The sequence below is a fragment of the Centruroides sculpturatus genome, unplaced genomic scaffold (assembly GCF_000671375.1).
Source record: "Centruroides sculpturatus isolate CEXI.00-Female unplaced genomic scaffold, Cexi_2.0 scaffold1172, whole genome shotgun sequence".
NCBI lineage: Eukaryota > Metazoa > Arthropoda > Arachnida > Scorpiones > Buthidae > Centruroides > Centruroides sculpturatus.
Window position 1 is genome coordinate 69,649 of NW_019385542.1, and position 16,601 is coordinate 86,249.

Genomic DNA, 16,601 nt, shown 5'->3' on the forward strand with positions numbered 1-16,601 from the left:
TTTCTTTTTATTTTCCTAATTAATTTTTTTATTACTCCCATAAAGCTTAATACTTTCCATCGACTATGCGAAATTTGATTCGTATGGATAACTCCGATTGGCTAAGTGACGATCGAGTGGCGATTATTTTTATTGGTCGGTTTAACACTTGAAATTTATTTGTTTAGTGTCAGTTAAATTATCATTACGAACGTTAATTGGATAAGAAGGAGAATAACTACAGAAGGGAAGAGATAGAAGTATCGGTTATAATATTTTGTTACATATACAATTTGTGTTTTTCTACCGTCGCGAACCTCTTATTGGGAGTGTAAGTAATGAATTAGACATGCATCGATTTAACTAAGAATAAAGTTTCTCCTCGACCTTTCTACGTCTACACTTGGCTATTGGATTCGTCCAAAACGACGTTTTTTATTGGGTAAGATTAATTTAAAATAGTTTACTTAATAATATTTGTTATAATTATATGTAGAATTCATTTAAAAAATAAACGGTTTTAATTAATTTACTTATAAATGTGGTAGTTAAGTGAAAACTTAATATTTTCTAGACTTGCGTCTAAAAAGAATTAACTAAATATAAAAATTCTCATACATTTTTGCAATAAATATTGAAATCAGTTAAAATTGGGATGTAGAAATTTATGTAATTAAAAATCGATATTTTATTTAAATTATCTAATTTTATATTGAAATTTCGAAATTAATTCAAACTCTGTTAATATTACCGACGTCCGCTTACAACGAAAGTATTTTGATTTTTGTATAAAACCATTATAAACTATCGAGTGATAAAGAAAGTAAGCTATAAAAAAGCCAAATTATTATATTTCACAATTTATTCGTCCATTCAGTGTCACGTTTCGTCCTTCTTTGGGATATCGACTAATAAATAATCGTGGGTATCGAATGAATGACATACCTAAACGCCAACGTGCGCATTTTCATGCCACAAAATGGCCAGGCCGACATTTGCTACTAAAACCGTTCACCTGCCAAATAATAATGTAAAAAGAATACTTAAATTATTCATTCTTTAGGTCAGAGGTGATTTGATCGTTCAATTAGTTAGTTCCCATCTGCTGCCCTCCAACGGATGTCGAGGGCATGGGGAAGAAGGGAAACTTTAAAGGTGAAACTCTATCCCTGTAATAGTTCTTGCTGACTTTAACGCATGCGCACGGTAAAGTTCAACAGGAATGGATACTCGGTTGTCACAAAATCTGCCAAAAAGATCTTCGCTCCTTCCCCCTGGTCGGAAGACCTCACATTGATGTCAATCCCGAGTCGAAGCAATCATGCCATCCTCTGCAATCTCATCCTTTGGTCATGCTGGGTTTATTGCTACCGAAATCACTTTAGCTCGTCACCGAATTACTTTATAGACCCGGATAAGAGACTGTAACATCTTAAAGATCACAAAACCAAAATATTTTTCGGATCTCCGAAACAGAAAGGTGAGTATTCTCCTTTGGATGCAATTTTCGAAAATACTTCATAAATTAACGAGTTTTAATCGCTCAAATTCCAAACAATGTGTACTAAATGCCTTCGAAACGATATTTAACCTTAATATGCTGTTAATTTCATCTCAAAATAACCTACACTTATGTTTAAGATTATCATCGATTTAACAAAATTTTTTCGAGCTGACATATTGAAGAACTTAAATTAATTTCGCTCTACATTTGTTAAACATAATATGTTTTAAATATAAACTAAAATATAACATTAAAAGTTATGTATGTATAAATGCAATGTATACATTTTAAGGCATCAATTAAACTTATCAATTAAATTATTTTACTTCTTCACAAAAATAAAAATCCTTCAACATTTCTTTGTAAGGAATAGCGTTTATCTTGAATGTAAAAAAAATAATTAAGAAATTAAAATGATGAAATATTTAGGTTTGTTTTGGAAATATAAAAATGATAAATGTGTGGAATTTTGAAATGATGACGGGTATTTACTTTCTCCCTCTTTTTTAATGTAAGGAATGAAATTCTGTCTGTCTATTCTGATTGATGATTAGTCCACTCCTTAAATATAAAGAAAAAAAGTTATATTTGTTGCTATAAAGTCTAATAATTACTGCCATTATATTGTTCTCTAAAGAGAAATTTCGAAATTTGGTTATCAGTTAAAATTAAATATATCAAGAATAAATACAGAATGTAAAGTAAAATCGAAACTTAATATATGTTTGTTTGTAAATTTTTTATAGATTTTTTATAAGTTTATTTGACCAACTAAATGTTCTGAAAGTTAATTTCAGTTTATAACTTTATAAACAAATTAACAGTTAACCAAATTAAGAAATTTCTAACACAATAAAGTCTGTAATAAACATACAATCTTAACTTGTCAATGCGGAATCCAAACTCGTTCAAAACCCGAAAAATTTAAATTAAAAAGGTTAAATTTCTTTAAGTATATTTTATCGTAAATGGATATATCCTACCAAATCTTATAGAAGTCGCATGAATTATTCAGCTTCTTAGGGATAATCCACGATAAAATTATATCGAATAGTTGCCGAACGAATTGTATATTCACTAGCAGTTATATATTACGTAACTTTATTCCAAGAACAGCTTAATAACTAGAGTAACTTTTTATAGATTAAATGTAGAAACTGCCATTTCTAAATCTTTTAAACCCCAACATTTTACGATAAACTTAATTTTTTCAATTTAAATACTTACTTTTTTCTAGATTAATTTATACTAATTAAGTTTATTGGTGTACGGTAAGTTAAATGTTTATGTATCGGCCTATATAAATACTAATGAATAGCGATATTAAGCTAGTAACAAAAATTAATTATTGATCGATATTACATAAACAGTACAGAAAAGTAATAACACAACTTAAAGTGTACAGTACGATACGAGGTTAGAAAACTTTAGGCCTATAACGAAATATCTTTTCTAAGAAATTTCAATTGTAGAATACTCTTTCTACAGAAATCAGAAATTATGAAAGATTTAGAAAATAGTCTACATTGCGGGATATTTTCCATTCTTCTGTAGACAATATCATTCATAACTTTGTTTTCTAAATGAATGCCCTACAACCGAAAGGTAGATATTTACCAAAGCATTTAATAGCTCTAATTTGATTCAACCGCGGAATGATGACATACAAATGATTTAACTGGTGACAAAATTTATTTTGTATCCGATAAAGACTGAGTCAATTTATAGAATCCACTGATCCTTTTGTTTTCTTGATTAATAAGAGAATATTAAATGTTTTTTACACATTTCTATTCCGTAAACGTTCGAATTTTTTTCTTTTTAGAAATTCTAAACTGAAACTACGGAATACGTTTATTGTCGAAATTTTTATCGTTTCCGACAGAAATCTGTCCTTTCGTCTTTCTTTGTGACTTTTCGAGACCGAAAAGAACTTTGTTTGAGGAATTTTAGATCTTGGACTGTCAATTAATCACTATACAAAATTTTCTGTTAAAGTTAACTCAGTAGTAAAAATTGTTTACGGTTTAGATATTACTTAATGTATAATCGGACATAAAACTGTTCGGTGTATTGGAATGAGTTGAAACAATAGGCTATGTCTCGCTTTGATTCGATTTGCTAGAAATTTTAGATTTAAATTATTTTCTAAAGTATCCAATATATAGGCCTATATATCTTATTTAAAAAGCAACCACGGTCTATTACTGTTGACTTGTGTTTACTTTTTACGTATTTTTTAAAAATATCATATTTTTTCGTAAGATTCATATTTTTCTTCGAAGATATTCACGAAAATTTTAAAAACAAACTTTGTGTGTCGCGCTATATCCAAATATATTTTAAGACATAAGAAAAGCATTCGTTGGTCGAAGTCATAGAGATATTTTTGTCGTAATATTCTCGTTACGAGTGGCATTCGAACCTCGCAAATCTTCTCTTTTTTTCTTTTCCGAGAGGTTATTAGGGCCATCGGTAATTTGTAAAGCGGCATCGTCCAAGAATCGTTCCGCAAATATGTCTTCGCTACCGAAGCAGGTACGCTCTATCGAGGACGTTTTCTGACAACGACTTTCCTGTTCTGCTTTTCGGGAAACGTTTTTACGTCTATTTTTGTTACGTTTATCTCGTTATTTTCTAATTCTGTTTATTCTTTTCACTCGAACGTAGACGCGGGATATATATTTTCGGTTAAACGTAAGACAGAACTTAGGGACGATACTAATCAAAATGTAAAATATGGGAGGTAACTATTTGATTAATTATCGGTGTTATAATTCTCACTATCTTTTCAGGAGACGAAACGAAATGGTTTTGGAAATGAGGAGTTGCAGATACGAAAATTCATCATCTTCCAGCATGTATGGTTTGTATTCGAGTCCTCCACCTGCTCCGGTTCCTCCTAGTCTGGGCGAACGACCGCCTTGGCCCGTTGTGCCTTTTCCCCCCTCTGGAAGTTCTCCCGTTCCAGACGCCTCTACGGACTACAAAATTCCCCTTCGTCTGAAAGTACCGATTTCCTGCGACGACAAAAATGTCACGGACTGCAAAATGCGAGCGGTTCCTTCGCCCGTCACCTCCACTTCTTCGGACGGACGTTCGAGTGCGGGAGACGACAACGAAGAACACGTTCCTCACGTCTTGGCTCCACCATTCCAAGGCCACGCTCAACGCAGATGTCTTCTGTGGGCCTGCAAAGCCTGCAAACGGAAGACGGTGACGGTGGACAGGAGAAAGGCCGCCACGTTGAGAGAACGAAGAAGACTGAGAAAAGTGAACGAAGCCTTCGAAACGTTAAAACGAAGGACTTGCTCTAATCCCAACCAAAGACTACCCAAAGTCGAAATTTTACGAAACGCCATAGACTATATCGAAAGTCTGGAAGAGCTTCTACACGGTTCGCAGACTCTACCCAGAACGGACAGAAGACAATTCAGGGATCCCGATTCCGGAAGCGGTGGAAGTGATTACACGGTAAGTCCTTCAAAAAATGTAAATAAACAGTAAAAAAATAATGCGATAAAAGAAACGACGAGGAACCGAAAATCGTTACGGTTCCTTTAATTCGGTCCGAAATCGCGACTGGCGTAACTCGATCTGTTGGCCCGAAAAATTCCAAAAACAAAGTAATAAAACGAAATTCTCTTCTATAATAAGCTAACATTCGAATGACGAACGAAAGTAGATAGCTTTCTTTTTTTAAGTGGATGAAGTTTTTGTAGCGACTCGAATAGTTTTTCTCCATTCTCTTCTCGACCTCGCTCCAAAGTCATCTTTCGTTATCTAATTTTTCTCTACTTTTCGCCATTGTACCATGTTCTTCCGAATTTATGAACGACGTAACCAACGTCGAATTTGTTTATTTTGTGGGGGGAAACGAGAAAAACGGCCCGATTTCCTCCGAAATAAGTTGCCAAACGATAAAGGGATCCCGCATAATAGTAGTCAAAATAAGCTAAATACCAGAATAGTAACGGCTGGAGGTGCCGTCTTACAGAAGGCGATTCTTTCTCGAGATGCCGCTTAAATAACGCAATTCGATCCCACGTTCAATGACAACGTATAGCACCGACTTTATTCTCACAGTCGGACGAAAATAACTTTTCTCCGGCGAATATTTAGCATTTTAACCAAAGAAATTAATTTTTTTCTCTTTAATTTTTTTGATAATAAATTAAATGAATCGAATTGAAAATAAAAAGAGATTTCGTAGACCGCAGAAAAGACTAAGTACCGAGATAATCGATGATCTAATTAATAAATAACAAAGGGAGTGACGTTTCTTCGAATGCTTCCCGGCCGACGTAAAGAAACGGAGTGCAATAAGCTAATTATTGCCATCTGCTCGCCAGCCGCATCCGACTCTGTCTTGGGGATCTTATCTGCGCGCTTCGACGCGCCGGAGGGTTCGCTACGAACTAAGGGGGAGTATAAGGCCAAGAATAACACGTGCAGATTATGACGTCTCGTAGAAAAATATGTAGGTTATCTTACGCTTTGGAACCGGTTCTCGTCACTACTTTGCGAATCGATATTGAAATCTCGAAGTAAAACAATAGTCTTTTCACCGAATTAAAGAATTTATCACTCATTTTAGTTATAATAATGTAATTACTAAGAGCGCTGTTAAATTCGGATCGATAAAAATCTACCGATTTAATGTCAAACTTTTCTCTTTTAAAATAATAAACAGAGATTAAAGACTAAAATCCGATATGAAACAAAGTATATTCTCGTCCGTTACCGTAAGAGAAACAAGTTAGAAGGATGAACAATTTGCTTAGGATCTAACGAGGATTCGAGTGCTTAACTTATCCAATCCATCATTTCCTATTCTGAAAGGAGTAATTTGTCTGGCAAACGAAAAGGTTCCTCAGAAATGATTGCTGACTGCACGCGATGATTAAAAAAAGACTTAATTCATTGAATAAAACGGCCGCTAAAAATATAATATTCTAATTTTGGAGGTCAAATATTAAGGTCGAAATAATTGGCTAAAGTTATGAAAGTTAATGATTTAATTTCAATATTCGTTTTAAAAAAGTCATAGAATATTAATATTCATAAAATTCTATTTTAAACATTTTTTAAATAGTTTTTAATGAATAGAATTAATAATACAGTTGAATTATCTAGAAATTTGAATTTAAATTAGTTTTCTTAAAATTTTCAAGTTCTATTTAAATGACATAATTTATCTATTAACCAACTGAAAACTTTATCATTGTCGAATTTATTTAGGCCTATATTATAAAGCTATAAAACGTCAAAACAATCTCAAAATGAATCTCCGACTTGAATTATTTATAAAACTATTAAAAATTAGTTTAAGTAATAAAAATTATATGAAAATATAAATAAACATTAAAATATGCATTACTGTATACTACATAATTTACATAGACGCGTTACACTTTTATTCAAAATTTATTAAATTTCGCGAATTTGCTCGAGATGCTTTTAAAATTTATTTTAATAATAAATTCCGAAGCTTTATTAAAGTAGAAATTCATTTAAAATAAAATAAAAATACCGCCTAAAAATTTATACTTTCTGAGTCGTTCAATAAAATCTTGTATTTTATTAAATAACTTAAATAATTACCCTAAATAAAATATTGTACTTATTAAACATTTTAATTATATTATTTTATTAATTATATCGTAATTATTAAATAGTCTAGAACCTTTTTTCAATAAAACATTAATAAAATTTAAATGGTGCATGACACAAACGTATTCCAGTCAATAAGCATTTAGAGTAATACAATAGTATTTTATATACCTATGCCCTTGTCTGTAGTACCTTATCTGTCCAATCACCATTAAGACAATTACATTTCTGACCAATCCTCTTTAAGAAGGTATTTTTTCCACCAATATTCTCACAGTTTATTTGAGCCGCTATCCGACGTAGAATCGATAAAATTTATTTAACTTTTTAATGATTCGTTTTGTCATTTTCATTTTCCGAGATTATTATATTAAATTATAATACGTGATTAATTTCAATTGTAAATTTCATTAGATTAAAATAGATCTGTCTTAATTAATATCTTACATTTTTAAACACTTATCAATACTGTGCTAAGGTATATTAATTTAAATATCTAAGCTTACCGAGACGATTACCGCTTCTGAGAATATAAACTAACGAATTAAAAGCAGTTTGTGTAAAGTTATTGCAAAATTTTTCGACTGTCAGTTAAAAATATATATATATTTCTTTTTTAACAAGTAATTTATACGAACAGTTTATTGCTTACAATATAAAAATTAATTATAATTATTTTCTCTTTGGACTACTAAAACTTTTTCTAATTCAATATTTTCTTTAAAATCTTTTATTTGCAATATTTTAGAAATTATTAATCTCATTAATAATAAATTAAACTTCAAAACTTTTCAATACAAACCAAAATATCTATATCCTTTAAATTTAGTAAATTGCTTTAGGTAATTTGAAATAACTTTACCTAAACTTCAATCGCGCAATAAAATTGAATTTGTTGGAACAAAACTTTTGCAATTAATATGCATTAATAATTTAAGTTTTGCTTTAAATGAATGGCCGCGAGATTTAATCAATCCGAAAGACATTTTGTTGATGATAAAACAGGAATTTGTTCCGCCACTTACACTAATTCGAATTTGATACTTCTCGACTGTCAAGTCCTTCCATCGAATTTTCACGCTTTGGAACCTAACAGACAATTTTTTTGTTAAGATAAATGATCAAATCTTAAAATATTGATAACGTGCGGAGAATAACGTATAATTTATATTTTCTTTTTTGCCCTTACTATTAATTTGTTGAAATATAATTATTTTAAAAATCACAAAACTATTATAACGGTTTAATTTTTATATATTTTTTAAAATAAAAATTCATATTTTATAAAAAACATCAAATTCGAATTAGTATAATAAATAATAAAATAACATTTATTATAAAAGTTAATCATACCGTAAATATCGTATATAAATATATAAATTATACAGTATTCAAAACTAATTGTAATTGCATCTAAATAGGTTAATTTTCAGAAAAGATCATTTATAATAAATAAATCATTAAAAATTAAAAATGAGAGTAGTTTATCGAATAATAAAAGAAATGAAGTAGGCTATTTATTATAGCGAACCCCTATCAATATAATATATTTAATTTGTTTTTGATTTTTTTTATAAATATATTAATTAGGTTTTTCTTTAAAAAGGAATCATTTTTAATTTATTTCATTTATTAAGTAAAGAAATATTTCGTTCTAAAATAGATTTTGCTAAATTAATATCTTAAAAACCATATCAGTTTTAAAGAACGGTTCATAATGTTTTGATTTATAACATTGTAATTATTATATTGATAGATAAATTTTTATTGATAAAATTATTATTCAAACATTTCTTAGATTTGTCTATGAAAAACATGTTTTAAAATGTTTACAAAAAAGGAATTTTACAAGATTTTAACAAAGATAAAAATAATAATAATGTTTAAGGCTTTATAACTCAAGAAGTTATCTAGAATACTGGGCTTGTTTTCTTTTCTTTTCTAAGTATTAAGCAAGCTGTAATTTTTTAGATTTAACTCGCACTAACTATAAAAATAAATTCTGCTTAAACATCTTAAGTTTATTTACATTCTTTCTCAAATAGATTATCAATTTAATTACATTTTGAATGAATTTGCTTTATTTGAAATGTTTAAATTGCACGATTTTATCGATCGATGCTATTTACGAGAAATGAAATGAAAAATAAAGAGTTTAGAACGTTTTATTTTTCATTTTATTTTTATAATTTTTTAGAAATTTCTCACATTTGATAAACCGTGCTTAACTATACGCCAAAACTAGATAGTCATATTTATACTCTTCGCATACATCACTTTTCTTTACATTAAAAAAAAATAATTCTAGCAAAGGCCAAAGTTTATTGAATTCAAATTATTTTTGGAAAGCTGCTGCATTCGAGTATTCTGTTTTTTCTTCTTTAAACAAAAATAAGAACTTTATCTCTTCGAAACCTACTCGAATAATCGTTATAAATAGTCAAAAAATAGCGTTTTAAGATATCGAAATTTAAATCATCGGTTTATTGAAATTCATTGAATTATTTATAAATCGAATTAATAATTTTTAAAATAAAGATTAGTATAAATAATGCTTAAATTTTAATCATATTTTTACAATTTTTGATGCGAATTATAGTTAATTATTTTGATTTAAAATCTTTAAATATTGTCCTACAGAATGAACAAAATTATGCAATCATCGATATCGATATATATTGAAACTAAAGTCAACCAGCGTAACATACAGTACAATCGACATGCAGATAAACACTTATTCACAATATACCAATATGTTAATTATCGATATGATTGAGTAGGCAAAACTTTTTAATATTAATTTCTTAAAACAATAACAATCGCATTTGTCTCGAAATTAGGTTCTTTTCAATGAATCGTTCGTTGAATGTAAGTTTAAATAAGTCTTTAGAATAGAAAATATTTGCTTACGCTAATTTAATGATACGATAAACGATATTTTATGATGTTTACATTCGTAAATGCAAACTAATCTTAGTTTTAAAAATATTTAGACTTTAAAGTTTGTTCTCATAAACTCTAAAAATAATAAGTCTTTTCTGAAATTACGTACGCCTTTCAATTTTCCTTTTTTTCATAAGTGCTTTACTATGTTTTCAAATTTTCGAAATGATACCTTTGCGTATCCATCCCGAACTGAAATGTCCTTTGCACCGGGATGGAGTTCTTTGCCGAGTACCATTTAACCTGAATACGACGTTTTGAGAATCCAGATCTTCCGGAAGAATCAATGATAAATGCCTACCCTAGGCTTATTTTTTCGACTCGGCCTCGGACGATTCGGTATAAGGAGCGCTCTCGTCTTCTCAAACTCGGAAGTCAGAATCCGAAAATACTCCTCGACCCGGTATCGTTGCCTACAAAATTAGAAGCGGGTCCCGAAATTACGCATTAAAAATAAGCCGAGTATCGTGAGTAATTATAACGGATACGACAAAAACACCTTAGTCTTCTTTCTCCTTTCTTTAATCTTCCTTTGATCTTCATCGCGACTTCCATGCTACACTTTATACTATGCCTGGAAATCATTGTTTTGTATTTAAACGCGACCATTCTGTGTTTCGATTCATAAGCCATACATAACAAAATAAGTTTAAAATTAGTACAGTATATTTTTATTATCGTAAGATTATTTTATTTTATTTATAAATAGATTTCTTTCATATATATATATCAAATAAACTTTAGGTAAACTCTGTGTACTGAAAAAATATTTTTCTATGGATAATGATTCATAATTATGTTTACAATAAAAGTATTAAGCTGAAACGTTGTCGAATCTTTCGATATATATATATATATATAAGTTAACGATTTTTATTAGGCATGCACTAATGCCTAATAAAATGGAGTAATATCTTAACAATTAATTTTGCGGGTTAATTATTTTCTTAATATTATTAACAAGCTAATTAGAAAATATTGCTCTCATTAAATATCTTAAGAGATTTGTTATTGTTTTTTAGAAAATTGTCTATTTAACATTCCGAGCATTGGTTAAACTCTCCAAATTTTGTAAAGAAAAATACAGTATACAGTATTATATATAACAAAATACAGTAACAATATATAATTATATTGTTACTGTATTTGTTCTATATACTATTACACTATTTTAATAAAATGCAAACATGAATTCTTCAGCTATCTTCAATCAAACTATTTTATCTATTTTATCAAATCTGTCTTAAATGAAGATGAAAATGCTACTCTCGAAATAGTAAATTTATTAAATAATAATAATTAACTGGATAAAAATATATTCAGCAAGTTTTAATCAATTTGTTTAATTTAAAAGTAAAAAAAACAACAACAAATTTTATAATAATAATAATAATATAGACAAAAAAAAACTTATTTAGTAAATAAAAGAAAATATATACAGCTTAAATAATAAAAAAGAAGAAACGTTAAACAAACGAGACCCTCTCGATGAATGAATTTAAAATGTTAAATACTGTTAGCGCACGAATTTCTATCTTGGCATTTAGTGAAAAGCGTTAAACATATATTGAACTTACTTATTTTGATTACGAGAACGTAAACAATCTTTTATTAAACAAATATACGAGCAAAGTAAATTATATTCCATAGAAATTGCTAACGAATAATCTTTATTATTCAATTTCTTAGGATCATTTAAATTAAATTACATTCACAATTGTTTAACGTATTTCGTTTTTCTAGTTGGTTTATTTATTAACATAAAAATAGCATTTATTATAATAATCGTGAGGAAAGTCACATTTTCCATTTAGTTTCTTTATTGACGAGCGAATCTATATACTATGGTAATAACATCAGAAAATTTGACTCGACCTAACAAAATTTTTTATCTATTATTACTAGACTGGTCGGTGCATCAAATTTAAATAGTAGTGTACGAGGGAGTAAAATTTTAAATACGTAATATTTCCGGAAATGTTACGATCGAACGGCAATGGAAAAATAGACCGATTATAACGAACGATTACAAACAGAAGTTCACTTGTATTAATTAGAAAAGAAAAACCTATTTAATGCAGACTACTCTTTATCAAATACATATCTTATAATCCGAAAGCAAACTATTAATCAAATGATAGTAAGTTCCATTTTACGGAAGGTTAAGGAACATAATAATTTCTTTAAAGTCGTCGTGACCACCTGTCCATGCCTCGCGTCATTTATCCTCCACAAAAGTCATCCGGGAGTAAAAGCATTATTAGAAGGGTGAGGAAATCTACCTAATGTCTATTTGTTTCACCTATAACACTTCTACTGTTTATACTGTAGATGCAGGGTGCAACTTTAAGATTCTTGTCTTCGACTAGAAAAATATGAAAAATATAAAATATTATTTATGTAATTTATTTTCTGTTTATAAAAAAATTAAATTATCATTTTGTAAAAATATAATTTTTGTTACAAATGAATTTGTTCAGGAAAGTAGAAACTTTTGCAAAATGCTATTTTTAACGTTATTAAATTTTAAAAAAATCTGGTAAAAATATAAATATCCATAATATTTTTCGAGCATTTACAGAGGAAAACCTTCGGCCATAAAATTGTCGTTTTGAAGTTGTTTAAAAGTTCTAAAAATAGTATAACGATTATCTCCGCAACTTTAATTAGTCGCGGAGATAGTTAGTTAATTGATCGCGAAAGACTTACGAAACAAAAAGATACAGTTTGTTTAAACTGAGTCACAACTAAATCTTTCTAGAATCTTCGGTTAGATTTATTTCGTCGTTTTTCTATTGTATGTTATTTACAAAAATATTTTATAGACTAATGAAAATTTTATTTTAAAGCTTAAAAATTCATTTCTCTTCGGTGCAAAAATAAAAGAAGAAAGTCAATTTAAACTGTCGCAATGATACAAATAACGTTCGTTGACATATTGTTGATTTGCTAATAAACATTTAAGCATTTCTAATGAAATATTAACTGTAACAGATAATTAAATTAGTTATTTTGTTCAATACAGAAAATACAATTTTACTGATTAATTCAGTTTTACGAATTTATAAAAATACACTGAAGTAATTTTTCTATATTTATTAGCAATTCGGCACTGTGTGCTAATCATGCTTATATTAGCAAAAGTATTCAAATAAATATAATTATTGCTATTAATTAAATAAGTAACGTAATCATTAATATTGTATGACCACCTTTTATATCAATTATTTGTCTTATTAGCCGTGATATGTAATTCTATTAATTTATTATATTTATCTTAATTTTATCAGTCTTCCCCATTATTCTCTTGGCTTCATTTTCGCATTTCTAAGCTTTCAATTTCATATTTTTAATATTTCTAACTCTTGCCGTAAATGTATTTTTCTACAGGATTGACGTGGGACGACTGAGAAGATATTTTTATAACTTTTGGAATATTATAACATACTTATCTTTTTCAGTTATTCTTGAAATTTTTTTATAAAATACAGTATGATCTTGTTTTACGCAGATGTTGCGTGTCAGTAAGTCCCGCGCAAATTTGTGTCCCATTCCAAATAGTCTTAGATGTTGCCTAGACACTTATGAAACCACGTATAATTAATAAAATACAGTTTATATATTTTTTGTATTAGAACTAACACTTAAGTTCGATGTTTATGGATATAAAGAGCAGAATTTAATTATACTCATCAAGTATCTATTTGAGAAAAATACAAGTAAACCAGTGCTCACCACAATGAGCGGAACTCGATAGTTCTCCGTGTTCGGAATGTTAGAAGCTGGGGAAGCGCGGTTTTCTGACTTAAGAATCAAATTCAGTAGCATTAGAAGTGGGTTAACCTAATTATTTGCCATCCGCATATATGAATTCCATGTAAGATAAATCCTTAATGAAGTTGAATCCTTGACTTTTAGTATATGTTATAGATTCAAATCTTACAAAATATTAAAGTAAACAATTATGTCCATATTTCTAAGAATAACTACTAAATTTTCTATTCTATCGTAGACATAAAACTCGAAATTATAACCGATCTCTCTCTATTGGCCTAAAGATTATTTCTCTTTAATACTCCATCCGTATAAAAATCAGTGAAAATCACGCATTGCCAAAACTCACAAGAATAATTGCATATTTTTTTGAAAATTACCAAATTCTCCTTATGTTCGTTTAATCTAAGCGACTTTTCCCTGATAATTTGAGTATTCTATCCAAATTTTATTGCTTTTTTTCAATTTGTACATCAAGATCCACATTTTTAATTAACTATTTTAATAAGCAAAACAATTTATCTTTGGATTCAGTTTAATCACTTAGATTTTTATGTCCTCTCATTTTGAGTTTTCTAACTATTAATTTATTACAAAATTAAAGAATTTTTATCTTTTAATTATATATTTTTACAAAGTTTATTAATAAATGCAAAGTTTCTACTCTATTAACCTTTCCATTTTATTTAAATTTGTGTTATTAATACAATCTAACAATAATTTGCCTTTTTTATGATGTAGGCTACTAAATTATGTTCACAAATGAGTCTCGTTTTATTTATTATATTCAAAAACTAATATTTAGTCGATAAATATACATATGAGATTTTGAACGATTATTTTTTTAATTTCACCAAGACGATCTCAGAAGTTTATAGTGAATATTTTAAGACTTAATAAATTTTATACTGTCAGAGCTTTGACCATAAATTATTGAAATCGAGAAGGTCAACGACTAAATAAAAGAAAGTTGAATTAAGAGCGTTACTAAAAATTTTTGACGCGTTAAATTTATCAACTCGTATAAATTATAAGACTTCGAATCTGTTTATAATAAAAGACCTAGATTCAACTTTGTGTTGGCCTAAACATAAAATATATTTTAATACGTAATTCTTCATTTTAACTCAGGTTATCCTCGCGAAAACCCAAAGAAAATCCGAGTGAACGTCACGCCGGCGGAATTTTTATATGCAGTATCGAATTTTATAAGTTTAGCAATGTTTGTTTTTATTTTACACTTTTTAGCAAACAAAGTCGGTAGCAAAAAGACGAAAAATAGCTTTTCGCATAACTTTACGCTTTGGTGATCATCGAAATTTAATTTTTGTATTCCTTGAAACCGTATTGGAGTAGGCCATATGAATAATCCTTTCGGCTAATTTGTAACTAGAAGAGTGACCTAAACTCGAACAGATGCTTCCAACGACACATGTCCGATTATGCAAACTTATAAATGAGCAACTATAGCCTATACATTTCGTGAAAATCTATTTGTTTATTTATTACAGTAGAACCTCGAAAACTCGGCCTAATGTGGACCGAAGGGTGGCCGAGTTTGTGAAAATGCCGGGTTATCGGGAATGGGGTTAAAAAAATAAGTACGAGTGTTTCCTCAGAAAATACTGTACTGTACTTGTATGTATTGTTTACTTGAGAATATAACAGAGAATAAACTGCCCAAATACCCTTAAACAGAGGAAAAGTACGTCCTTTATGAAGGCATAGAGCTTTTACTACACGAAAATGAAAATTAATGAATACACTGTGTACAGTGATTTACCTGATAAGACAGGCCCCAGAAAAATACTTTATGAGAGCTTTTATACTTTTATAAAGCTGTCTATAATGAAAATTAATTAACTAAGGATTTTTTTGCCCTGCCAGGATGTGGCCGAGTTATCCGGAGTGCCGGGTTATCGAGAGCCGAGTTTTCGAGGTTCTACTGTATCTATTTTTCGAAATTATATAGACTATATGTAGACTATATATTTTATATTTGAGAAAATATTAGTTTTATTTAGCTTGTAGAGATATAACTATAAATGAAGTAAAAGATAAAAAAAAAAGCCAAAAATTATTAGTTAGAACAATTTATTCAATAGGAGAATAATTGTAAAAAATATTTACTATTCAAGCTAAAGACGAAATTTAATTTAATTCGTCACAATGTAATTTAAAAAATTTGGAGAAATCACATTATTTTCGATTCTAAGTTATTTTTATTTCGAATGAAAGATTTGATGTGATATTTGTTAAAAGGAAATTCATTGAATTTTGCGATACTGAAAAATAACTAGAAGACAGACATTTTTTCGGAAAATTAACTTGCCAAACGGTCCAATATGTTCCGTTAGAAGAAGAAAAGCAATATGTGAATGTCGGACTATAATGTCGAACATTATACGATTTTGAAATAGTCTAATCGTTCGGCATTCTCCGATGATGTTTGAACATTATCGGAGGAAGAAGAATCGGATCCCAGTCAACATCAAACATTGTTTCTGTCTTTCTCCACCTCAATTTTTCATTATTTGAACTAGAACGAATAGAAAAGAGTGTAATATAACTCTTTTTATTTGAAACATTTATTTTACCTGGTTGCACCGTATGAATGCAACCAGGTGAAATAAATGTTTCAAATAAAATAATAAATAGTAAAGAATAATTAATCTCGAATGAGAGTAAAGGATCCTGACTCCTCATCTGACTGACCGGTGATTTTACGATTCTTTCGCTTATTGATAACTCACTTTGTGGTTCCGACATTCGGTTGTCGTTAGAGACG

General features: G+C 29.0%; 2 protein-coding genes across 2 annotated transcripts in view; one reads left to right on the forward strand and one right to left on the reverse strand.

The window, feature by feature from the left end:
- The window catches only part of LOC111639963 (neurotrophin-3-like), a 52,449-nt gene extending 51,051 nt beyond the window's left edge, over positions 1-1,398 (reverse strand). Inside the window, exon 1 of the mRNA XM_023385946.1 lies at positions 925-1,398. The gene's annotated coding sequence lies outside the window, so the exon portion shown is untranslated. The remainder of the gene's footprint in view (positions 1-924) is intronic.
- Positions 1-16,601, forward strand: part of LOC111639962 (transcription factor SUM-1-like) — a 42,769-nt gene that overhangs the window by 8,118 nt on the left and 18,050 nt on the right. The window contains exon 2 of the mRNA XM_023385944.1: positions 4,279-4,957. Within this exon, the coding sequence (XP_023241712.1) occupies positions 4,292-4,957 (666 nt within the window). The 5' untranslated portion in view covers positions 4,279-4,291. The remainder of the gene's footprint in view (positions 1-4,278; positions 4,958-16,601) is intronic.